Genomic DNA, 24,952 nt, shown 5'->3' on the forward strand with positions numbered 1-24,952 from the left:
CTGAAACACTCAATTTCATTCTGTAAAATCCCTTTTTTCCCCTCCTGACTGTACATATTTGATTCATATTAAGTATATTGTACCTTGGTAGGGAAACTAGTATTCCAGGCTCTAAAGGCTGGAACATGCTGAGTGATTAATTAAAAACCTACATTTGCCTTGCTTGACAGATGTAATAAAAGCAAGAAAATGTATCAGCACATGCTGGATTGACCACAGTTTCTGCCAACAGTAAACTTATGTCATTTATTAATTGGTGACAACAAACAGTAAAAATACTTCTTTCACGGCTGCCTGAAGGGTTGGTGAGGTAGGTCCTGGGAAGAAGGGGGAGAGGTGGTGGTGCTATTTTCTTTCTCATCATTATTGCTAGCATTGGGGCAGATTTGGGTCATCCTTTTTCTTCCATCTAACATGAAGCTCTTGCAGGCACTCAGGGCAGTTGGTCTCTGTTGCGAAGTGATGATCGTACTGCTGTGTATTGGAGCCGAGAGGAGCTCTCTCCAGTTCATGATGGCGTTAGTAATGGCAGAATTTGCCTTTGACCTGATCTCTTAATAGTGGGGATTAGAGTCTGTGACTTTCTCTTAGCAGAGTGAAGCAACTTTACAAAAGTAAGGAAAACAGCAGTGTCCCAAAATTTCTCTTTTGCTTGGCTCTGCTGAAAATGTTTTTCTAAAAGCTTGCTTGTCCTGCTCTTCCCAAGTCTACTATCTTAAGTTTAGCAAAAAAGATAGAAGCAATGTAGCACGCACGTGTGTGTGTTTGTCTCTAATGTCACAGTTTTGTTTCGAATTGTTGCCCATCAGCTTCACTCCTGCAAAGCACATGCTTTTCACTAGGAATTAACTGCTCCTGTTGGAACTGGAAGACTTCTTCAGTGTGGTCTAACAACAGAAACTTCCCTGTGAAGCATTCTTTGCCGATCAGCTATTGCTTGGCAGCCTAGCATTAAACAGACGGGGAAAAAAAAGGAAAGGATAAATATTTTGAATAGAAAGAGAGCTACAAATCTTCCTTAAGTGTTGGTAAGAGCTAGCATCTTTGCATTAGTGCAATTCACCTTTTCTGTCCTTTCTTGAGTAGCTCTTGTCAGTAACCAACTAATTTTGGTCTGAGCTGCTTTTATAGCACCACTTCATTAGAGCCTGAGTTCATGACTTTGCTTTTAGGCACTACGTTAGCCGAGCAGCTGCACATGTTTGCCCTACATGCTTTGCTGTGTGGACATAGATTTAAAAATAATGCTGAAATGCTCTGTTGAATTTCTGCTGAAGTTCAGCATGTCAGTGTGTAGCCATGTTTTGCCCCTTCTCCTTCCTTGAGATACAAGTACTAGCAATTTGTGGCTGCAGCACACTGCATCTTAATGATGTTTTAAGAACAGCAAATTTCTATCTCATGGCTTTTATCTCAGAGTTTTTAAAGCTGATGTGACACCAGGTTCCTGTGTGACAATAGTAGTCAAGCTGTTTGGTTACCTGCTTAAAAGGAGAGGTGGGGTGTAGATCGGGAGTGAAGCAAAGTGACCTTTGTTGGCAGTGCTAGTTGGTGTCAGCAGTATTGATCCAGCTGGGTTAGAAATATACCATGGTCACTTAAATTTGTGGACTGACTAAATCAAGCTATTTCTTATAACATGTGTTTTCCCTAAGGCAAATTTACTGATACAAAGAAGACATTTCCATCATGTGTTATTTAAACATGTTAAAATATTTACTAAATATTTGTTGCTAAAGAGGTACCTGATTGCATACATATATATGTAGAGATATATGCATTAATATGTTTGCAATGGCACTTGACATTTTATAGTCATAGTTTTATAGCATAGTCTAGAGTGCTGTGCAAACATTAATTACATGAATCCTATCAATAAATAAAATAACTAAACAAATGCTTACTAGACTGTGCCATTTTACATGTAAGGCAATTGAAACAAGAATATTACAGCTGTAATTGCCTGAGATTTTTGTAGTATTAGAAGGTGCTGGCGTTACCAAGCATCTCTGAAGATGCTGAAACTTACATTTTGTGAGTTTTAGTCCTGGCTCTGTCTTAAAGCAACAGCGGAAAGGGGAAAAAGCAAATGAAACAGTCCTGGATAGAATGATCTTGGCAAGAAGGTTATTTGATGTGTGAAAACTTTCACAGAATATTATCACCTTGGGAGACACTTTGAAAACACAGAAGAGCCTTGAAAGAGTGGCAGGGTACCCGGAGGAGCCCCAGTGCTCCAAACAGGCACTTAAGAGCAGTTTTGTTTGCCTGTGGTAACAAACTGTAGAACTGGCAAAGCCACTTTTGCGGTACCATCCATTTTTTTCCCCCTGAATTCTTAAAGCATTGACTGTCACAGGTAAAATGAATGACAGTTAACTAACTGGGTCAAGTACTGACCGGCTTTCTGGCTGTAATGTCATTTACACTGCACAGTTGAGGAGCAATTCCTTGAAGTCACTACTAAAATGAGCAAGTTAAGAGAGTTAAGCCTAGGGGCAAGTGTTCCTAAAGAATGTCTGGGGTCTTTTTCTGGTTGGTTTTTTTGGTTGGTTTTTTTTTTTTTTGGGGGGGGGGGCGGGGGGAAGTTGGTTTGTTTGGTGGTTTTGGTGTTTGTGGTTTTTTTCTTTTGACAGGATAAATAGAATTCTCCCAAATTGTGGAAGGTTTTCATTTTGTGCTACTGATATGTGTTTTAAGAAAATTTAATTGATTCAGCTTCTGATGGAATCATATTTACTTTATTTTTCCAAATGATGTGTATGTTTATCTGTTGTGTTTGTGGTTGTTACGGAGCTGTGTAGCTGAACGATTGGAAGGGGCTGTCTCATTTTGCCAGTGGCCATTTGTTGCTGCTAAAAATGACAACACAACTGTTAGATGCTCACAGTGACTTCAGGGTGCTGAGCTCCAGGATTCTTCCTGATGCCCAGGGCTTGCCTGAGGTGCTGCTCTTGCAGGATCCTCAACATCTATGTAAGAGGACATAATGGTTGCTAAGCCTTCACTTCAGGCTGTCAGCCAAACAGTAACAATCCCCTGCTCCAGGTAATGATGACCTGGATTAATCCAGACAGTCCAGTGCGAGTGCTAGTGTATAAGCAAGAACATTCTCCTCCAAATCTGAAAAGTAGATACAACAGTGCACGTGGCAGAATCAATAATGGGTTTTATGGTTACTGGGAAGTAACAGATAAAACTCTCTAAACTGCACGGATCCATTCACGTAAACTAGAATAACTCTTTTAAAAGCCTCAGATGGCTTCTCCAATTCACTGATAAAGCTATCAGCAAATCCACAGTCTTGGCACTGATGACTTATATGACTGTTACGTGCTTGCAGGATGAAGCTCTTCAGTGACAAACTTAACAGCGATATAAATACAGTAAAACGTTAAACGTGGATGATTCATCCAATTGCAAATCAAATTCCAAATATTGCAGACTTGAAACCAAACCAATGGAACAGTGTTTTGTAAGTGCTTGGAAGCACTGTGTTAGATAATGTAAGAACAAAACTGATGAGAAAATGAGAGCTAAATGTGTAACATCAGAATTGATCTACCTGAACATAGACAGCTGTGCTGCTCTTATAGTCCCTGGGCTGAAAGAGGTGCTCCTGGGGCTCAGCTCTACTCATTTTAAAATGGCCACCTGAAACAGGTCAGATGAATCATGGTCTGAAAGTGCCTTTTCTTTTTTTTTGCCATGAATTGTATGGGGAGCTCAGATGAATTCTACATGGATAGGCTGGACATGTAAGCATAAAGCAGTCAACGACTGGTTCCATTTCTTCCATTTGCTTCCCTGTATTTACTAAACTCCTCATGTCCAGCTGTTGGGAAGACTGTTCAGTCTCATGGTTGCTACATGCAAGAGGGACTAGATAAAAGGCTTTGTTTTATCCTTTAGGATAAAATAAAATCCAAAGGCTTATATTCTTCAAAGTCTTTGGATATCACATTTGACTTCACACTGTTTCTAGAGGAAAAGACATTACACTGTGGGGGTGAGGGAACCTTTCAGAAACCATTTGAAACTGCTTCTGCTGCCTTGAGAAAGACTTCATAGAACTTTTTAAGCAAGGTTGCCGTGTTCTTACAGGATAACCAATATCCTAAATAACAATAACAGGTAGCCCTGTTACCATGTGTATGGCAATATTTCCATTGACTTCTGGATCTCTCAACCAAGTAGTCACAATCCTTTCTTATTACGATCACCTGTTTCCGTTAGGAGGTGGTTGGATGTGTATATGAAACACAGCTGAAAACGTGTACTTGCGTAAGTGAGGCTTTTCTGAATTATTTTGTAGGAGAAACGTTGTACTGTGTGTTAATAAGTTAATTTCACAAGGATTGTCTTCTGATGATGTTTTAATATGAGATTTATATTTTGGGAGTGTTAAAGCTATGGCTCACAGACCCACCTGCCAGATTTGCCAAGACAAGCAGATTAGGCTTTAGTGGACGCAGCTGAATAAGACACAGGTGCAACGAGTAATGAGCTAGGAAGACTGTTATAACGCTCAGACCTGGACCTGGCTGTGTCAGTCTTTCAGGGTCGTTTGGAGCTTGTGCAGATCTCTAGCTTCACCTGAGATCCTTATGCTGAGCCTTCAGAGTAATTATAGCACACTAATGAAAGTGTGAAATCCTTGCCTGGGGCTGCGTGGACGTGGTGGACTGGATTTCAAGTTGGGTAAGCTCTGGCACAGCTTTACTCCTCTGTGCTATTTCACATTTCTCTGCTAATGTTTGACTTAATCCTTTCCTGTTCGTGCTTTGTTCTATGTTATTTTGATGCCGGGGGCTGCTTGTGTTTCTAGCTGGCTCTCCTCTTACATGGCTCTCTTTGCTATAGCGAGTGCATGCCTTTGACTTCAGACTTGGCTCCCATCTGTGTATTTAAAAGTAAAATGATTTCTAATGCTAATTGGGGTGAGGGAAAATGAGAGAAAGAGATTAAAAATTCATATTGAATATTTATAAGCATCCTCGGTGCATTTGGTGAAACTGGGATGAAAAGGTTTCTAAAAGGTTTCTAATTTCTGCTGGGAGGCACTTTGTTGTGCTTCAGCAGTAATGGCAGCTGAAGGAGTGAGGCCTGTGGGGCCCGGGAAGGCTCCAAATACATTTACTTATCCCAGGTTTGGGTCATATTTTCCGTTGGTGTAATTACTGAGTGGTAATGGGATGAAAGAGCTCACCTGTGTAGATTTATGGCCCCTTTTAAAGGCAGGAGCTGTACTTGGGCTCAGTGGGGGAGAGATGCTTTTTGTTACACTTTGTAAAAAAAGTATCTTTTTATTTATTTTTTTTTTTCTTTTGGGGAATAGATATTGTTTTTTTTCCTCAGAGCAGACAAAGGGTTTCTTTAGCACCAGTGTTTGTTTGAACCCTTGCGTGCCTGGCCACATATTCATGCTAAGGCAGGCAAAGAGCCTTGAGGAGGGTCTTTGTCAGCCTGGCTGGATGAGAGCTTTCTGTGAACCTTGTTCACTGATGGATCTGTTTATGCTGATTTTGGTGATGATCAAAGGAGGCAACCCTGGGGTAACTTGTTATAAATCATCCTCTACTTGTATTTCTAAATTATTTTGCTCAAAAGAAAGTTGTTATGGACCATAGCCTCCATTGCCAGTTTTAGAACATTACAGTGTCAGGGAGAAGTCGTTGGAAATGATGCACAAAAGCTAGTGATGTACTGTAGGAATGCTGCATTATGTGATGTAGCATGAAAGACAGTGTGGCGAGACTGGGCATCAGTCCTGTTAAAATAGGAGGGGGCAATCCAATCTGTTCTTAAGCTTTTTGTGGGCGCCATAATTTGCTTGTTAGGGGTATGTAGAGAGAACCCTGAGGTGAGTCAGTAAAATCTAATGTTAAAGGTAAGCCTGGGAACCAAGATTCCTCTTTATTTTTGTGTTGCATTTGTCCGCTCTTAAAACTAGTTGACAGGCTGTGAATGCTGGACCTCTCACTGAGAGCCAGGTAAATACCTGATGCCACTGGCAGTTTTATTCAACTTTTTTTTTTTAACTGTGTTTTTTGTTTGGTTGGTTTTTGGTTTTTTTGTTAGCATTTATTGCTGCTTTGTGATAACTTTGCTATTGCTAGGTTCTTCTGGTCAGATGACACTGATGCTGTTCCAGTTGTTTTCAGCGTTACCTCTGCTCAAGGTGGCCCCAGTGTTGCTGTTTTAGAATGCAGAACAGCGTCTGCATTGAGTCTTTCTGTGGCTTCTTTTCTTTAAACCCCTGTACCATTTTGCAGCTGATACCGATGTTCTTTGCTTTATGACAGGCAAAACTACATCTACTGCCACCATGTGTATTGCCCAAGGCAAGACCACAAAGAAAGGCAGTTTGATTTTCTCTGTCAAGTAGGCAAAATGGAATGGGAGCCCTCAGCTCCAAGGGAGCTGTGTGTGCAGCCCCATCCTAGGTCAGGTGCTGGTGATGAACAGGCTACCTTACACCTGATTTTTCTTTCTTGGAGCAGATCAGTGGTTGGAGGCTGAGCAGTGGACTGTGTCTCTTTCCCCCCCCCTCTCCCTTTCAGCACCAGGGAATGACTGCCCAGAAGCAATGCCTTGCAGGGGAGAATTGTAGCTGGTTATTTACAGCCATTCTTCCTGCGGAGTGGCATCAAGGACAGCACAGAGTAAACTTATTGCTCTCTATTCTTTTTTTTTGGTTTTTTTTTTTTTTTTCTGGGAAAAGATTGTCAGATGTAAGGAGGAGAGTGCAGAAAGGCTGGGAACCATGAATTTCACTTACTTATTTTTATTTCAATATTAATTACACTTGGACTTCTCTGGTGGAGCAGCAGTCTAAGAACAACCAAGATACTTCAGAGTCAGAGGTATCGGTGCTAAAACTGTGCATGATATGAAGCATTCCCTGCTTCCTTCTATACCAAACGGTACCTCCAAGCCATTTTGCGTTCTAGATAAAGCCTCTTTAAATGGAAGACGCTTCTTTCCTGCATTTAGTTGAACACTGAATTTTTAAAAGTTATTTTCTGGTCCATACCCTTTTCAGGAAGGAAGTTAAACTTAAGATTTTCATCTTTAGATAGTATTGTTAATAACCACAAGGAACCTGCAAATCTAAAGAAAAGGAGGAGACGGGTGGATGTATAAGATTTTGCTCTACTTGCTGTGGTGTTTGTGATTCTGATTTTGTGTGTATTTTTGACCAGTAATTTTATACAAATATTGCAAGTAACAAAGTGTCTGTAATTCCTGAGATTTTCAGTTGTACTTCATATTGGACCATATTTATGTATCAAGGCAGTAGTAGACCCTTTTCTAACCCTAAATAATCCTCACTTGAATATTCAGGTGCTTTCCAGTAATTAGTTATCGTACATAATTGCTAATTTTTCTCTGAGGGCAGGAAGCTTTCTTTCTGTCTTACAGAAAGAACCTGAGCCACCAGGCTGAGTGCATCACTTTTCCATGCTACATGCAGAGCCTGCTGCTGCTGAAACAGGAATTTCACTCAAGTACAGTGCCAGCTTTACAATGAGAATAATACCCAGTAGTTACCGCTGCTGACCCTTCGGAGTTTTGGGTTTTTTTATGTACAGCAGCCCTTCTGTTTTCGTCTCGCTTCATTACATGCACTGTTCATTTTGCTATTCGCTATTTTGCTTTAGCTCCCATCAGAGCAGGCCTCCTGGAGGAGCTAATTGTGGGACCGTAAACCCCGCTGGGAACTACCTGCGTCCTGCCGTTCGGTTGCCGCAGAGGAGTTACTGGCTCGGTAGCAGGGGCACTTCAGAGGTTGCTTGTCGTCAGATCTCAAGGCAAAATGCTCGTCAAAGTGTGTGATGTTTTAGGCCTTTTGCTGGCATCTCACTTCTCCTGTGTGTACATTCATTAGTGTTAAGGATTTACTGTGGAATTTAGATTATTCCAGCAAATTGCTTGGTTTCTGCTATTAATTAATCACAATCCATGATGTTTGATCATTTAATATTTCACGTACTGCCTCACTTAGCTGCCTTCCTGTCTGTTGTCGTGTCCCCCCCCTCCCCCCCGCCCCCAGTTTCATTAAGCAAGTGTGAAAACCATGTGAATTGTAAAATATCTGAGTTCCTGAAAGATTACTGGGATTATCTGTGGAAAGAGTGGAATAGTCTCAAATTTATTAATTTAGTCCATAAGTGTGATCACTGTTGTACTAACTGTAATTACTTTTGTTTATGGTCAGCCTTGAATACGCTGGCTTTAAACGTTTACTGTATCATATATTGCCTCATTCTAAGTGGCACTGGAAACTAACCCTGCACAGAAAATGAACCGTGAATACGAGCTGTATGTTGCCGATATCTTCAAAATTGCTGAGAATCTTCCTTAATGGAAGAACATCAAGATCAACGTTTGACCGGAATTGATTTGAATGGTTGATACTGAGATAGAAGGAAAATAGCCTGATTTCACTGAGGGAATTAGAGGGGTAATTGGACCACAGTTTGCGATGGATGGCAATGGTTAGTACAGTGAGTGGATTTCAGGCTGTAACTGATCTGGCTATTTGGGCTTTTTTCCCCTGCATATTTTTGAGGCATAGAGTAATGTATCTGACGTGGGGAAGGGCTTTTTCCTGGACAGTCAGACCTATTGCCAAACTCTCTGGATTATGGAAATAACGTGATTCCCAGTTGGTAAAGATGTCAGATACAGGCATTTTAAACATAAATTTCCTTTTAAAAAGTTATGTAAACCCAGACAGAATTTGAGCCTTAAGATCTGTGGCTCTGAGGGGTAGATAGGAAGTATAGGAGACTTCTGTGGCCACTGCCCTGAGCTTTCATAGCCTCATTTTTCCTTCTGCCTCAGTTGTTCTGTTCTTCACATGCATGTGGAGCTCATGCAAAAAAATCTGATTATTTGCCCAGAAGAGCTCTCCAGTCAGCCCTGCAAATCAGCTCCAAGGAACCATAATGATTTTGACAAAATCTCCTTAACCTTTTATATACACTTAAAAAGAGGTCTTTCTATCAGAACAGAATGCTTTGTGGTGTTTTTTTTTTTTTAAGTTACTTTGCATTTATATATTATGTGTCATACACGGTGCAATTTTAAAAGTGAAAACGAAATGCTTTTATTTCATTGGTATTAAATGTTTCAATTAACATAAAAAAAAGAATTTGTAGAAAAAGAAACCCACAAAACTCACATACTCATCTTTGGAAAGTTACCAGATTTTAAACTTCCAGAATTCACTGTGAAATTTCCATTCCTATACCGCTCCACATGTATGCTAAAACATGTTTGCAGAACCACACCAGATGTACTGATAGATTTAATGAAACAGAAGGTAATTTAATAGAATGAAAATTGTATTTGTGAACTATGCATACCTGTATACAGGCATGGAAACTGTTTTATGGCAGCGAGATCCTGCTACCCTTATCCAGCCCTGGTTTTCACAATGAGTAATCTAGATGTCAGTCACAGTTTTTCAGTAAAGAACTTTGAACTCCTGCTAAGAGGTTTATGTTATGAAGTATGGATAATAAAATAGAGAGGAACAGGGCTGTCATGGCTGTTCTGGAGTATCTCTTTTAAGTAGTTATTTTACATACAGGGTAGTCTAACCTTTGAAGTCAAAATGTTCACAGCATTAACATATGACTTCCCAACAAGAAATTTTTTTAACTTTTACAAAGACAAGCATAGCTTAAAAATAGACAGTTACTTGCTTAGATTTAAATGTTCAACTGGAATCTTCCTATTAATTGGAATGAGGAAAAAGCTGTACAATTTGAGCTGCAAATGGAGCTTTATAATTGACTGCTAGAAGTGAGATGCTATTCTCCTAATACCATGTCTTTTAGCCTTCCCAAAGCTAAATGTCTGCTAGCCTTCCAGTCACTCTCTGCCAGTCCTGTGGAGACAGGTGCATTTAATATCAGACATACATCTTCCTTCCCTGGCACCTGCCTCAGGTGGGGCTGGAAAGCCCTCAGGAGTTGTTTGCTTGCTGCCTGAATGTCTTGGACAGTAAAGTTATACAAGACTGTTCCCAGCTGGACACTGTGAGCTGTCTGTTTCCTTAAAGTTCTTTGTACGTTCTGTTTGCTGGTGTTCAGAAGAAATTCCATATATTATATTTTTCTGAGTGGAAGTCACTCTGCTTCTGCCTTACCACTTACAGCATCAGCTCGGGTGCATTGTAATGGCTCAGAAAAGCACTTGTGTAACGCCTTATGGCTGAAGGATGGTTTGTGGTAGTTTCAAATAATTTGTGGTTCATTCTGTTCTTTTATTGTAGATTTTTCAGGAAATAATCTTGATGTGATTTGTGAAGCCCTTCAGAAACTGGCACTGTTGACTTTAAACATCAGGTGGTAGTACGAAGTGTGTACAAGTGAAGTTACGCGTTGTAAACCTGTAGCAAATAACTTCAGTGTTGTGGGCACACTTTTCAAAAGTAACATAGAGTGACGTTCTCAAGAGTGATTTGGGTCCTCTGGTGTAACTCTTTGTAAGTCTTACTCTAGATTCCTGAGTCTCTTCACAGGTAAAAGTTTTCCATGTCATCCTTATTAGTAGCCAATAGCTTCATGATGTTTTTTTCTCTCTTCCTCAGCTCCCTTTTTTAGATACTGGATACTTCTTTTATCACAATGGCATTGCCAAGGCCAGGAGAAGACGCAGTCTTCAACACAAGCTTCACCTGGAAAAGGATTCCAGGGTAAGTGACTCATTACGTGCACCTGTCATGTCATCTTTGTGACACAGACTATTGTTCATGAGACCAGGTGATGATCAAATCTGTGGTTATGAGTATGCATTTTTCCCCATGCTTGTTCCAAGCTTTGTAACTGCTGTATGCGCACACCTCCCAGACGGCCCCAGCTTTTATCTTTATTTCACTACTACAAATACTTACATTCTCTGAGGTGTATGCTGTCTCCAGTAAGACTCAGTGATGCCACAGTCTCCAGGGCATCTTGGTGCACTCTGTGCTCTGGGGAGGGGTGATCTAGGGTATATCTTACAGTCACCCTGCCCCACCCCACACCATGCATCCTGCTAGTCTGTGGGTTATCCACCCCAGAATATCTTTTGGTGTGAACGATGACATTTTCTCTTCAGTCACACTGGGGACTTTTTCTTGGGGAGTAGCTTACACACCAGACGCTAAGAGAGTGTATGTTGTCAAACTTCAGTATTTCTTTCAGAGGCTTTTGCTTGCAACCTACAAATGGCATGCTCTATTTTCAGAAGCATAAACCCCTCAGATGAAAGGTTAAGGCCCCTTTTGCAGAAGGCTACAATCTGGCACTAGCACATTCTTTTTTCTGTTCTTCAGAGTTTTTACACCAGTGTAATACTGGGCTGGAATGGGGCCAGGTAGCACAAAAAATGTATTTACTGCCCAAAGAAAGTAGATAAGCCTGAGGAATGATATCATGACAGCAAATAGATTATTTTTTAATCCTTCAGTAGGATTTAAACTCTCTACACTGTGAGCAAAAAAGAGGGGGGAACAATTTTATTCCAGACAGAATTCTGTTGCCAGATATTATATGGTATTGGAACACCTATGAAAATGAAAAACTGAGTAGGAAGAAAAGAAAAATAGGTTAAATAAGATTGTCACTGTTGTTGTGACACCAGAGCAAGCAAGGTCTGATGAATTCCCAGCTTAATTTTCCTACAGAAAATTCAAGTGGTTCTGGGCCCAGGTCAAACTGGGATCCACATGGCTGGGCACTCCTGCAGCTGGTAGCCATGTGAGTGAACTACACAGGTTCCAGGTGCTGCCTGCCCCATCACTTCATCTTGGGATGCTGAGTGCTGGCAGGTTCCTTGAGGCTGCTGCTGGTCTTCCAGTGCTCTGAGGTACCTCTTCCTGGCCCCCTTCTCTAAAGCTTCCACCAGATACAGGTGAGGGGCTATAAGGAAGAGACGCATTCAACCTGCCTTGCACAGAAATTCTCAGACTTCCCTTGTTTTCTTTACCGAGCAGGGATTGGAGACTAAACCATTGAGAAACCATCCACAATTAGCGGATGCTAAGGAAATGTCCTGAGAGGTGTCTTTCATTTCCCTGAACCACCTGCTGTTGTTAAAAGCCATTTCTGAAAAAGCATACAGCTAAGTATGTTGCAAACCAGTGACTGAGTACAGTCACTGTGCAGGTGACTATACTGGAAATAATCCTCTGACAATTTTACAAATATCTGTGATACTTGTAAGAATCCACCAATTCTCATTGCAGTCTCATATTGCATGGCTGAGCACTCCCGTATAATTCCAGACTGGCTTTTGCATTGACTACCTCTAAACCAAGTGTCTGCAGTGCTATTAAGAACAGCTTAAATGAATCTACCTTCTTGCTCAAAGACGCTCTGTTTCACAGTCATCTGATATTTGCGGTCTCTAAACTCTTAGTTGGCTTCTGTCACATGCAATGAAATCCCATTTTTGCTGTTAATCTCCACTTCTTCCTGGTGCTGCATACCAATAGCGCAGCTCTCCTCAGCTCCTTCCTTTGATCTGAGGGAATAAAGCCCCATGTTTAAATAACTAAGAGTATCACCCATGTGAGGAAAAGGATGATCCTGGTTGTATCCTGACCTAGTGGTTATGCTGGTGGCTGGAAGGGGGATGGAAGCAACATTTCATTTCCACATGTAACATGACATTTTTCTTGTCTAGCCCTCCTACTTACTCTGTCCTGTTGGATAGTCCTTGAGCTCTTATGATACCGTATAGGTCAGTTGCTTTTTGTAATACAGTTTTGTAATAATTAAAATAATTACTTTTATTTCCCTTCTTTGTTTTATATCTGGAGTTTGGAGAAGTCATTAAAATTCCTGTCATATTTGCAGATAAGTGGAAACATGAGTTGTGTTGACAGTACTTAATTTCAAACTCCAAAAATAATTTCTAAATTTAATGGCAACTTTCTAGACCATTTACATTCAATTTTACTTAGCAACAAATGTCAGCACTGTCATGGTTAATATGTTAATGCATGAAGCCAAGAATAAAATGTTCCTGTTGTCAGGCTAGCCAGGAAGCAAACTTCCACCGCAGGGCTGTACAGATCTCTTGGGAACCATTATGGTGACTGCTGTAGTTGCTTATCCCTACCCAAGTGTTGTGAGAAGGTGGGCTGCAGTTTTTCTGTATACTTTTCACTTTTAAGGAGATTACAATTCCTAGCTAATTTTAATTATTAGTTGCAAAACAGCACAGATGTTCACTCAATTAATTAATGTTCTTTAATCAAGTAAGTCCCTTGAGGAACCATGTCAGTTTTTCAAGAGTCTGGGGAGATAGATGGCAGAGCAGTATGTGAACAGGTTACTGCATCATTTTCATGCTCTGCATGTCTTTTAAAATGCTTGAAAAAGCTTTGTTGTGTAAAATTTATTCTGTTTTTACCAAAATAATTTTGAGATATGCTAAACATACAGAGCAGTTGTGTGATAAACGTCATTGCTGTCAAAGGGGTGGGAATGGAGCGTTAAGGTGCCTTCCTAGAGAATCCAGTAAGAACTGAACCTGCGCTCTGGAGAGCAGCCTCAAATATGATCAATTTGGCATTAATACATCAGCGTTGCTGAAGCCTGAAGCAGCACTGGCAGCAGGTGAAGGCAGATGTAATAGTGGCAAATAGTGTGTCGTGCTATTGAACTGTTCAAGAAAAGTGCAGGCAGATGAAGCACCGTGGCTTTTGCAGTCTGTACTGACATCCTCTCAGGGATCCTTGCGTCAGAATGGCAGATGCCACAGTGAACTGCTTCAAATGGAGACTGTTTAGTTATTTAAATCAAATTCTCTGAGGTACAGAGAACCTTCCAGGAGAGGTTTGCTCAGAAACAACTGTTTTGCATCAGTTGCAACTTCCCATGATTTCCAGGTGTGCTTGTATATTGTTGTTTTACCATGTGTGCCTTTGGTGCCAAATAGATTTGGAGTGGGGGGCAGGATGAGAAGTCTCTAACATTTTTACATGTTAAAGCTGGAATTTTTAATGAGATAAGGCATAGCAGCTAGAAATCCAGCATTTGCCGTGCAAAATTGCATTTTTGTCTGCGTTTATCTGTTAATTGCTTCAGCTGAAATTTCTCAGACCGAAAGGTCAGCCATTAGGCTTGGTTTGCCTTGGGGAACTTGACTTAAGTAGCTGCTGTGCTTAGCCCTGGAGTTGCAGGCAGGGAGGCACTCCTTGCCATGGCCCCTGGGCACAGGCAGCTGGGAGGAGGAAGCAGCAGGGTGACAGCAAGGGGCAAGGGCCCCGAGTGACATAAAGCCAATGAGGGGCCAGTGTAGGATAGAACCAGACATCAGCGTGAAGGTGAAGAGAGAATAAGTGGGACAGGCTGGAACAAGAGCCCAGAGCTGGAAAAATAGTTGAGTGATTTGGGCACAGAGCCAGCCCGTGAGCTGAGGAGGACATGGAGAAGCACAGGGGTAGATTGGTGAGACTAGAAGCAGAGCGTCCACATTGACATCAAAGCACTCTGCCTTCCCAGTGCAGGTCAGGATGCAACCTTGGAGCAAGGTGACCTTTTTCAAGGGAGACAGCTGTACGAGCCAGGGGAAATACAGCTTCTGTAAGAGCAAACTTTCATTATGAGAAACAGTGGTATGTTTCATCAGTGTGATTGCTCTGGAAGAGTAACTTAGAAATACAGCAATATTTCACACTGCCTTGTTTGTTAGGCTTCCTGTCTCAGAAAGTACCGTAGAGGCGGCGTGGGAAGTGGAGACCTTTTCTGTTCCACCATTGCTAAAAGAAAACCAGGGGATTTGCTTCGCTTTGACTTTCAAAACCAACTTAGATTCTAGCCTCCTATGGAGAGACTCAGTTGTATTATTAATAAATGTTTTGAAAAGTTGCCACGTAAGTGAAAGGAAAGAAAAAATACATGGTCATTATGTTACCTTTCAGAGCAATGCTTCCGTAGTGTTGCTGTTGTTGAGAATTTTCTGTTAGTAAATAGTCTCTCACTGAAGGAGCAAGAGTTGAAACACAGTTGGTTCTCTCAAAGATTATTTTGCTTTCTTTCAAGTTTTAGATAAAACCTTTTTCCTCCCACACAGTCTCTCCTGTCAGACAGCTGCCAAGATTAATCCCGCTCAAGAAAGAGGCTTTAATAAACAGGGAAGAGTTGAGTCCCATTACTGGTATCTATATGCGAGTGCATCTGTGTTGGTATTGGGGGAATAAATATATATGTGCAGAGGGAGGAAGGTGAAATGAAAATCTTCCACTGAGAGTGAGTGAGTTTGGCACTTAGTTGATGACTTCTTTGGAAATAAACATCCCAGTGATGGCAATTGTTATGTTGCAGAAAGGGATTAAGAAAGGAGACTTGGCTGATACCCGAGCTGGTACAGGAGTCTGGGGAGGGCAGAACTGTAGCTTCTTCAAGGCGCAGTCTCTAGGTGCCCATGGTTAACAGTACTTCCACATTGCTTGTGTCATGGGACATGGAAAGAAAAGAGGGCTGTAAATGATTTAATAAATCAAACTCTTCTGTATCCTTCCCATGCCCCTTAACATGACTGGCTTGTGGTCAGACCATGGCAACCTATGAAGGTGGAAGTGCTGCCAGCTGGATATTTCATGCATGTTCACCTTTAACAGGAGGAAGGAGGGCCGGCAGCTTGGGCAGAGCACTGCCACTTACCCAGCAGCAGCCCTTAGTGCTGGCGATGCAGTGTAAGTCAACTGTCAGTGCCATTTCTGGCAGCATTAATGACAGGCTTGAGATGGGTTAAAGGTGGAGCCTTTTGCCTCGCTCCCTTAGATGCCAGCACAGATTTTCCATTTGCAAAAATGAAAATCTTCCTGGTAAGATCAGGAGAACCCAGTTGTCCTCATTTCTCCCCAGTTCGCCAGCAAGTGTACGGTGCGGTGACCTGGGGCTGCAAGGGGGTAGGAGCCATTATAGCTTTCCTTGCAGATTTTGTTATCTAAATGCTCTCTAAATGCTGTGGAGCTGTAACCTATTTCTCCAGCCTTCTAGTACCAGAGACAGGCAATTCCATGCCTGGAACATAGAAATAAGAGCAATTTGCTGTCATTTTTATTAAAATGGCTACATTTGGCATCTTTACTCCTGCTCCATGCACAATGTGGTGATTTCTCAGCTTCCTGACCAGCGCTAATGATCTTCATTCCCTGATAAGTTTCTGATCAAAGCTTGGAAGGTATCTCAAGATGCTTCCTCCCTCTGAGAAGAAAACTGGCTCGCTCCTGAAAGCAAGGGGCAGCAATACCAAAATCCACCCTGTAGGAAAGGGCCAGCACTTGACCTGTGCACTGTTGTAATCCTGCTGTTGACTCCCTTTGTGGGTAGAGGGAATAATTTCCATGCAGTTCACCACAGCGGTGACCCCAGATCTATACAAAACTTTCAGCCTCTGTGGGGGTAAACATTATGTAAAGTGGATGTAATGCCCAGGACTTGCTACCCAGCCTCACATCTTAGGGGGAGGCGTTGGGTCCCCCAGCCATTCTGCCATGCAGGGAGGTATGCATGTGTATGTTAGGACAGAGAGACGGGAGAAAACAGCAGGATAAAAAACTCTTCGTGTTTTCAGCTCTTTTATGTAGATTCATGCTGCAGATGGTAGAGGTGACAGACTTCCCAGTGAAGCCTATTTAGCATTGCCATAATATATGCTATCATGGGACTGGCACGCTGGTAGGATTATGCCCAGGAAAAGTTTGGAGCTGCTATCAATTTTATGAGACTATAGGGCAGCATTACACAAGCATTGGTGTTATCCTTTTGGAAAGAAATGGAACATAAGTAATAAAAGCTCTGCTTAAGTACCTGTAATAAATACTGAACAGCCAAGGAAAACTCATTAGAGGAAATGTCTTCTTTCCAATGCTGAAAAAAAAGCAGCCACCCTCAAACACTGTTGGTTGAAGATGCATTGCCAGCTTGTTCACCAAACAAGAACGGAAGGCATTTCTGTCATCAGTCATACTGACAAAATGAAGCGTGTCGTGCAGAAGAGAGTCAAAGTCTTCCACGAATGGATCCCTGGTTTATTTTTTTTCAGGTGTAAGTTGTCTTATGCTTTACCCAGTGTATTTGAGGAAGAGGTGCCAAGAGTCTGTTCCAGTTGACACAGGGAGGCCTGTTCTTGTATTAATAACTTTTTTTTTTCAGGTTGATAGCATCTTGAACTCAATTTGTTTTGCTTTGTCATACAGCTCAGGGCCCATTTTGCAGATTTCTAAGTCATAATGAAGTTGGTTGGCAAGCATTACAAGAAAAAAACCCAACTATTTTCTTGAGGAACCTCTAGTCAGATATATGTAATCAACCATCTGATAATTGATCTGGTGTACGTCTTATTACTGAGAGAATTTAACTTTTAAATGAAGGAATTTTCTTTATGATATTTAGACCCTTTGCAGATGTTGGCAAGTGGCTGTTTAAATGTACAGGTTCAGGAGTGGGGCTATCTGAGAAGAAGAAAAGGAAGATGCAGCAGAGATTAAAGCATACTGTTAAAGTCAGATGCAATTAGTGTCAGTTCATGGGATGATGGAATTCAACCTGCACTTCAGATATGGAAAGACAAAGCCAGTAGGACAAAAATGAGTAAGTGTCGGAAATATGCTACATGTGTTGTATGATCTTTGTCATTCCAAACAAGAAGTTGACTGGGCTGCACAGAGGAGATTTAGGTGTCTGGTAAGTGAGGAAAAAAGTTTCCCACTACTTTGCCCTGTTTGTGCTCTGACAGAAGTAAGGGGGTACTGCTGTGCCTTGGGAGCATGAAGGATAAACTAGTCTTTAGGCCATGAAATTGTTGTAACGTCAAACAAAAGATACTGGAAATTCAGTGAAGTAGCAAATTCAGTTCATGACTCTACTGGACACATAGTGTGGCTGTTGTCACTGTAAATAATGACTGCTAAATTCCCTGTGATTGCTTTTTGAAAACTGAATCTCAGGGAGTCCCATTTCTTGATGCCAGTGGCCTGCAGACTCTAATACGTGCCCAGCAAGGGTCGATGGGGATTAACTGCTGACAGAAAGCTCTGTCCAGCTATGTCTTGCATAGTTGACCAACAATGACTCCAACTGTAAAGCACTTCCACTGCTCTTTGAGATACTACAATTATTGCATAGGAGTTAGTTTCTGTAATAAGAATAAAAATAACTCTGATATAAAAAATAACGAGGCCTAGAGTTACTCAGATACTTAAGCTGTCACGTAGGTTGACACAGTAGTCCACTGCAGAGTGTGTTAAGCATCTGCTGAAGAATTTCCCAGTTTCTGGGTCTGAATTCCTGATATAAAGTGTGGCAATACTGGCTCATATTTGGACTATGTATATTGTATTTGTGATGTGCAATACAGTCCTAATGTAAAATATCACAGCATGGCCAGGGTTGGAAGGGGGCTGTGGTGATCATCTAGTCCAACCCCCTGCTAAGGCAGGGTCACCTACGGCAGGTTGCACAGTCATGTCCAGGTGGGTTTTGAACATCTCCAGAGGAGACTCCACAGCCTCTCTGGGCAGCCTGTGCCTGGGTTCTGTCACCCTCAAGGTAAAGAAGTTCTTCCTCATGTTCAGAAGGAACTTCGTGTGCTGCAGTTTGTGCCTGTTGCCCCTTGCCCTGTCACTGGGCACCACTGAGAAGAGCCTGGCCCCGTCCTCCTGACACTCGCCCTTAAGAGATGTGTATGCATTGATAAGATCCCTCTCAGCCTTCTCTTCTCCAGGCTAAACAGGCCTAGCTCTCTCTGGGCCTTTCCTTGTAAGAGAGATGCTCCAGTTCCCTCCTCATCTCCTTAGCCCTCTGCTGGACCTTCCCAAGCAGTTCCCTCTCTCAAACTGGGGAGCCCAGAACTGGACACAGTGCTCCAGATGCGCCTCACCAGGGCAGAGCAGAGGGGGAGGATCACCTCCCTCGCCCTGCTGGCCACGCTCCTAATGCACCCCAGGGTCCCACTGGCCTTCTTGGCCACCAGGGCACACCGCTAGCCATGGGCAACTCATTGTCCACCAGAACTCCGAGGTCCTTCTCCACAGAGCTGCCCTTTCAGCAGGTCAGCAGCAGCCTGTACTGTTGCGTGGGGTTATTCCTCCCCAGGTGCAGGGCCTTATGTTTGCCTTTATTGAACTTCGTTAGTTTCTTCCCCACCCAATTTTCTAGTCTGCCCAGCTCTCGCTGAATGGCAGCACAGCCTTCAGGTGTACCAGCCGTTCTTCCCAGTTTTGTATCGCCAGAAACTTGCTGAGGGTGTGTGTGCTCTGTCCCTTCATCCAGGTTACTGATGGATAAGTTGAACAAGACTGGACCCAGCACTGACCCCTGGGGAACACCATGAGCTACAGGCCCCCAGCCAGGCTCTGCGCCACTGATCACAATTCTATGAGCTCTGCTCTTCAGCCAGTTCCCCATCCACTTCACTGTCCGCTCATCTGACCCACACTGCCCGAGTTTACGTTTGAGGATGTTGTGGGAGACAGTGTCAAAAGCCTTGCTGAGGTCAAGGTAGACAACATCTACTGCTCTCCCCTTGTCTACCCAGCCAGCCATTCCATCATGGAAGGCTATCAAATTGGTCAGGCATGATTGCCTCTTCATGAGTCCATGTTGACTGTTCCTAACGATTTGCTTTTCTTCCACAGTGTTCAAGGTGACCTCCAGGGTGAGCTGTTCCATCACCTTTCCAGGGATGGAAGTGAGGCTGACCAGCTTGTAGTTTCCTGGGTCCTTCTCCTTGCCTTTTTTGAAGACTGGAATGACATGACGTTGGCTTTCCTCCAGTCTTCAGGCACCCCTTCTGTTTTCCGTGACCTGTGAAAGATGATGGAGAGTGGCTTAGCAATAACATCTGCCAGCTCCCTCAGCATTCAGGGATGCATCCCATTGGGGCCTATGGATTTGTGGGTGTCAGGTTTGCTTAAGTGATCTCTAACATGATCCTTCTCAACCAGGGGAAAGTCTTCCTTTCTCCAGACCTCCTCTCTTGCCTCCGGGGTCTGGGATACCTGAGGGCCAACCATGGCAATGAAGACTGATGCAAAGAAGGCATTTAGTATCTCCCCTTCTCTGTGTTCTTCGTCACCAGGGCACCACCCTCATTCAGCAGTGGGACCACATTTTCCCTAGTCTTCCTTTTGCTACTGATGTACTTGAAGAAGCCTTTCTTGTTGCTCTTGACCTCCGTTTCCACATTTAATTCCAAATGGACCTTAGCCTTCCTTGTCCCGTCCCTGCATGTTCTGACCACATCCCTATATTCCTCTCAAGTGGCCTGTCCCTTTTTCCACATCCCATTAAACTTCCTTCTTCCATTTGAGGTTTGCCAGAAGCTCCTTACTCATCCATGCAGGCTTCCTACCCCCTTTACTTGATTCCTTACTCATGGGGATGCACCTATCTTGAGCCTGGAGGAAGTGATGCTTGAATATTAGCCAGCTCTCTTGAACTTCCTACCTTCTAGAACCCTAACCTGTGGGATTTTTCCACGTTCCTCCTTGAAGGGGCCAAAGTTAGCTCTCCTGAAGTCCAGGGTTGCAATCCTACTTGTTGTCCTGTTTCCTCCATGGAGGATCCTGAACTCCACCATATCATGGTCACTGTAGCCAAGGGTGACCCCAGCCTTCGCATTCCCCAACCAGCCATTCTTTTTTTGTGAAGCCAAGGTCTAAGAGCACATCTCGCCTCATTGGCTCCTCCAACACCTGTATCAAAGTTATCATCAATATTCTGCAGGTCCTCCTGGACAGCATGAGCCTAACTGTGTTGTCTTTCCAGCAGACAGCAGGGAGATCGAAGTCCCCCGTGAGAACCAGGGCCTGTGATCATGAGGCTACCTCCAACTGTCTGTAGAAAGCCTCATTGACTTCCTCTTCCTGATCAGGTGGTCTATAGCAAACACCCGCAACAGTGTCCCTGTGTTGGCTTGCCCCTTAATCTTCATCCATAATCTGTCAACTCATTCTGCATCCACCCCAAGGGAGAGCTCAATATGTTCCAGTTTCTCCCTCACATAAAAAGCAACTCCACCACCTCTCCTTGCTGGCCTGTCTTTCCCAAAATTTACGTAGCTGTCCATTCCAGTCATGAGCTATCCCACCATGTCTCTGTAATTGCAATGAGATCATGGCCCTGTGACCACACACACATCTCTATAATCTTTCCTGTTTATTCCCCACGCTGCGTGTGTTGGTGTATGGGCATTTCAGAAAGGTAATTGAGCGTGCAGGTTTCCCAGAAGCGGTGCAAGAGGATCCACTGTAGTCATGCGCATCCTCGAGATGGCTGGCCTTCTGATACTCACCTTGGGAGGCAGCTAAGGAACATCTACTGCTGCTCTGGTTGGGCTGGCTTATTCCCCAGTTGGGTGTGATGGCATGAACATTGCCACATTGGACCACTCCCTCCAAGTCCTTCAGTTTAAAGCCCACTTCACCAAGCTGGCCAGCCTGCTGCCAAAGAGCCCCTTGCCTTTTCTAGACAGATGGATCCCATCCCTCCCTAACAGGCTATAGTCAAAGAATGTCCTGTTGTCACAGAAGCCAGACCTCTCATGACAGCACCAGCTGCAAAGCCAGAAGCTGATGCACATTACACCTATTTTGTCCTAAACTTTCAGCTGCCTACCGGGGTAGTGTAAAAACTACCAACAGAACTCGTTTCTGGCACCTTCCTCGGTGGAGTTGTGCATGGGGTGTGTTTGGAACATTTGGAACAAAATAGACACCTATTTCTGGCTGTACCCCTTTCTCTTACTGGTAAAATGGAAGAGAAAATAACTTGGGCACCAAAATTTTTCACCTGCACCCCCCAGGTCTTTAGTTTTCTTTGATTCTGCCCAGGTTCTGGCTTGTGGTGTCATTCGTGCTTACAAAATGATGCAGACAATGGGAGTGGTATGTCTCAGTCTTCAAATTTTGAACGATTTGCTACCAATGCCCTTGGTCCAAGTACAAGTGAATGTCTTTCTGTGCCACAGTTAAGTGAAGTTTCTGCTGTTCCATATTACAAACATTACTGAGTATGGAATATTAAATACTTCAAACAATTTGCTACTGGAGCAAATACAGGTATCCCGCATGATGTTAAAGCTAGAGCTGAATTGATCTATTATTTTTATTTGTAACTAGAAAGACAGCTTCCAGCAGAAAAAAAAACAATCCATCAACATCAGCATTAAAGAATGTTGGAAATCTTTTATAGCTGTATTATATGAAAAAGCACCATTAGCTGCACACAATAAAATAACAGACCATCAAAATGACATCAAACTCAAACATACATGTGTCGTCTTATGGAAGTAGTATATAACTAAAATTACAGGGTAAGCTAAAACTGCTTCTCATAGAAGGGAAATAAATGAATGTACTGCAAGATAATAGACTGATAAGTGAAGACAATGCTGTGCAGGTTCACATAGAATTTTCCAAAAATAAAAGTACTGATGCGCTGCAGTCCTGGTGCCACTGGGGGCTGTGGGCTCTGTGTGGTCAGTGGTTTTAAGACGGGGTTAGACAGTGATCATAACTGACTCAGGTGTGGCTGATTCCTCCCCAGGGCCCTGGGGTGGTTCAGTTGGCCTGTTAAAGTTGCTTCCAGTCATTTATTGTATCATTTTCATATGGCTGGACGTGGTAATTGGGGTAAGGTGGGGCAAGGCAATAAAATGAGCTTTATCCCTCAAAAATACTTGTAACCAGGTGGAAGTTCAGTAATTTTACAATAAACCTCTTGAGACTGATGATGACATTCAGCCTCTAGTCTGCTGCCTGTAAATTGCTGAACTGGCGTTAGTTAAGTTTCTACTTTCTTGAGGGCTGTTCTCCTGACTGCAGCATCACTCTGCAGTCTCCCTCTGCTTTTTCCATCTCCCTCTTCTTTCCTGCCTGACAAATAGAGTCTCTGTTTTGTGGTGCAGGGCTTTTTTCTGTCTGTGCAATATGCCTGTGCAATTTCCAGCCTTGAATCATCAGTGGGGTCTGTTTAATACTGTAGTGTAAGCAGTGGTGAAAATATGGTTGAGGGTTTTTAGGATGTTGAGAAGAATGGACAGTGTGAGCCAGTGACTTTGGATTAACATGGAACCTAGTGTGCTGCACAAGTTTGTTTTAGTGTGGGATAAGTTTGGTTTTGAATAAGAAATCAAATGCGGTGCTTTGACATGCTGAGCTAACAGTCACTGAAGGTTGTAAGTATCTTGGCGTTCCCTGGATCCAGGAATCCACAGGCAATAGTGTTGGTGATAATCATGCCTTTCTCCCTTGGGAAGTTTGAGCCAGCCTGCATTGGTGAGATGAAGGAAAGTCTTCTCTGGGCTGTCATCACACCAGCATCTCCTGGCCCTGTGTGGTGACGCTTTCCCTTCCTCTTGCCAGGGCTCAGTTCAGGACAGCTGGGGTCGACTTGGAAGAGTCAGTCATTTCCCAGGAGTGCTTCTGCTTGATGATGGCAAATATGTGGGCTTCAAAAGTGCTCTCCCTTCCCACGTCACCACATTGGAGCTATGACAGAATCCAGACTGCCATGGGAAAGCCCGTCTTCAGGGTTAACTTCACTTCCAGTTTAGAAAGTGTGTATATGCAGCTATACCTTCTTATTTTCAATATAGGTAAATTATACGCTAGAAAAACTTCCTTAGGAAAACGCAAGACATTTTGAAGTCTTATTTTCTTTTAGCAAATCTCTAAGCTTAACAGAAAATTTGGATACTGGAAAATTGCATTTGAGTTAGACTCTTTTGAAAGGTTGGAAATGTTGGTTGACATATACTTTGGAAAGAATATAGAATTAGTTAAAATACTGTATCTGGTAGTATATGATGGCCATGCATTTTAGACTGTGACATGGCAGAAACAAATTCAATTTTTAACAGTTTATATCTATTCTTTCTTGGCTTTAGGAAATCGGCTGTTAAAACAGTGACTGGTTTCTTGTGTGTACAGTTAGGTGACCGGAACCATTTACTGTATATGACATTGGCAATAAATAAAAGGCAGTGCAGCTGAGGGTGTACAGTTCAATCAGTAACAACATAAGACTGGAACGTTTTTTTGGTGTAGTTTTCTGGGGTATCTGAGCAGGGCTTGCATCTGAGGGCTGTGTCGTTAAAAAAACCCACCACCTTGCTACTTAGAGACTCAAGCTAAAAGAGTCAATAAAATAGCATATGTTACTATGTCACACAATAAATATATTATGTAGTGCATCCACTCATGCCATTTAACATACTTTACTGTAGTTTAAAATTTGATGAGTGGTTTTTTTGTGAACAGCATTTCAGTGTATTGGTTTATTGCAATCTGTTCCGAAACACTTTTGCTATCAGCATTCTGTGTTTCTAGATCTTCAAAGTGTGCATGCAATATCTTAAGTATAATATTTTAATTTTTTTTTTGCCACCAACTCAACAGCCCAGTAGCCAACAAGGAGTTATAAATACATCTGTGAAATCATTGCTTCTGTACATGCTGTGTTCCATGAATACAAAAAGGGATTTACAAAGGTCAAAGAAAGTTGATTGTGGTATTTGGTGATACAGTGGAAATTAATTAAAGGTTTATATTTAAATTATTTCTGAATATTTTCTGCAGTAATTATTTGATGCTGCATTGGAAGATGGCTTTTCAGCAAAATGGGTGCCTCTAACAGCTGAGAATAGTCAATAGTAATTAAAATGCTGATATGTATGTCATAGATTAGTGAAGTTGAAGAATGCTTCTTGACCTTGTAAACTTCTGTACTGAGGGGCAGAGTAGGACTGAGTAGGATAAAACATTGCAGAAAGACAAAGAAATACCTTAATATCTCAATGGTACATATTTTTCCTAATTAGTTGTATAGTATCCGTTCCATACTATCATACATGGACTCAGGTCAATATTACAATTTTGCTTATGTGAAGTGATAGCTGAACGGCTAAATTTCTGTGAAGATACAGCTTTATGTTT

At 42.4% G+C, this 24,952-nt stretch overlaps 1 protein-coding gene across 1 annotated transcript in view; it reads left to right on the forward strand.

The window, feature by feature from the left end:
* PCSK2 (proprotein convertase subtilisin/kexin type 2) overlaps positions 1-24,952 on the forward strand; it is a 107,568-nt gene that overhangs the window by 10,435 nt on the left and 72,181 nt on the right. The window contains exon 2 of the mRNA XM_037405791.1: positions 10,607-10,711. Coding sequence (XP_037261688.1) covers positions 10,607-10,711 — 105 coding nt within the window. The remainder of the gene's footprint in view (positions 1-10,606; positions 10,712-24,952) is intronic.

Source organism: Falco rusticolus, chromosome 12, assembly GCF_015220075.1.
Source record: "Falco rusticolus isolate bFalRus1 chromosome 12, bFalRus1.pri, whole genome shotgun sequence".
Lineage (NCBI taxonomy): Eukaryota > Metazoa > Chordata > Aves > Falconiformes > Falconidae > Falco > Falco rusticolus.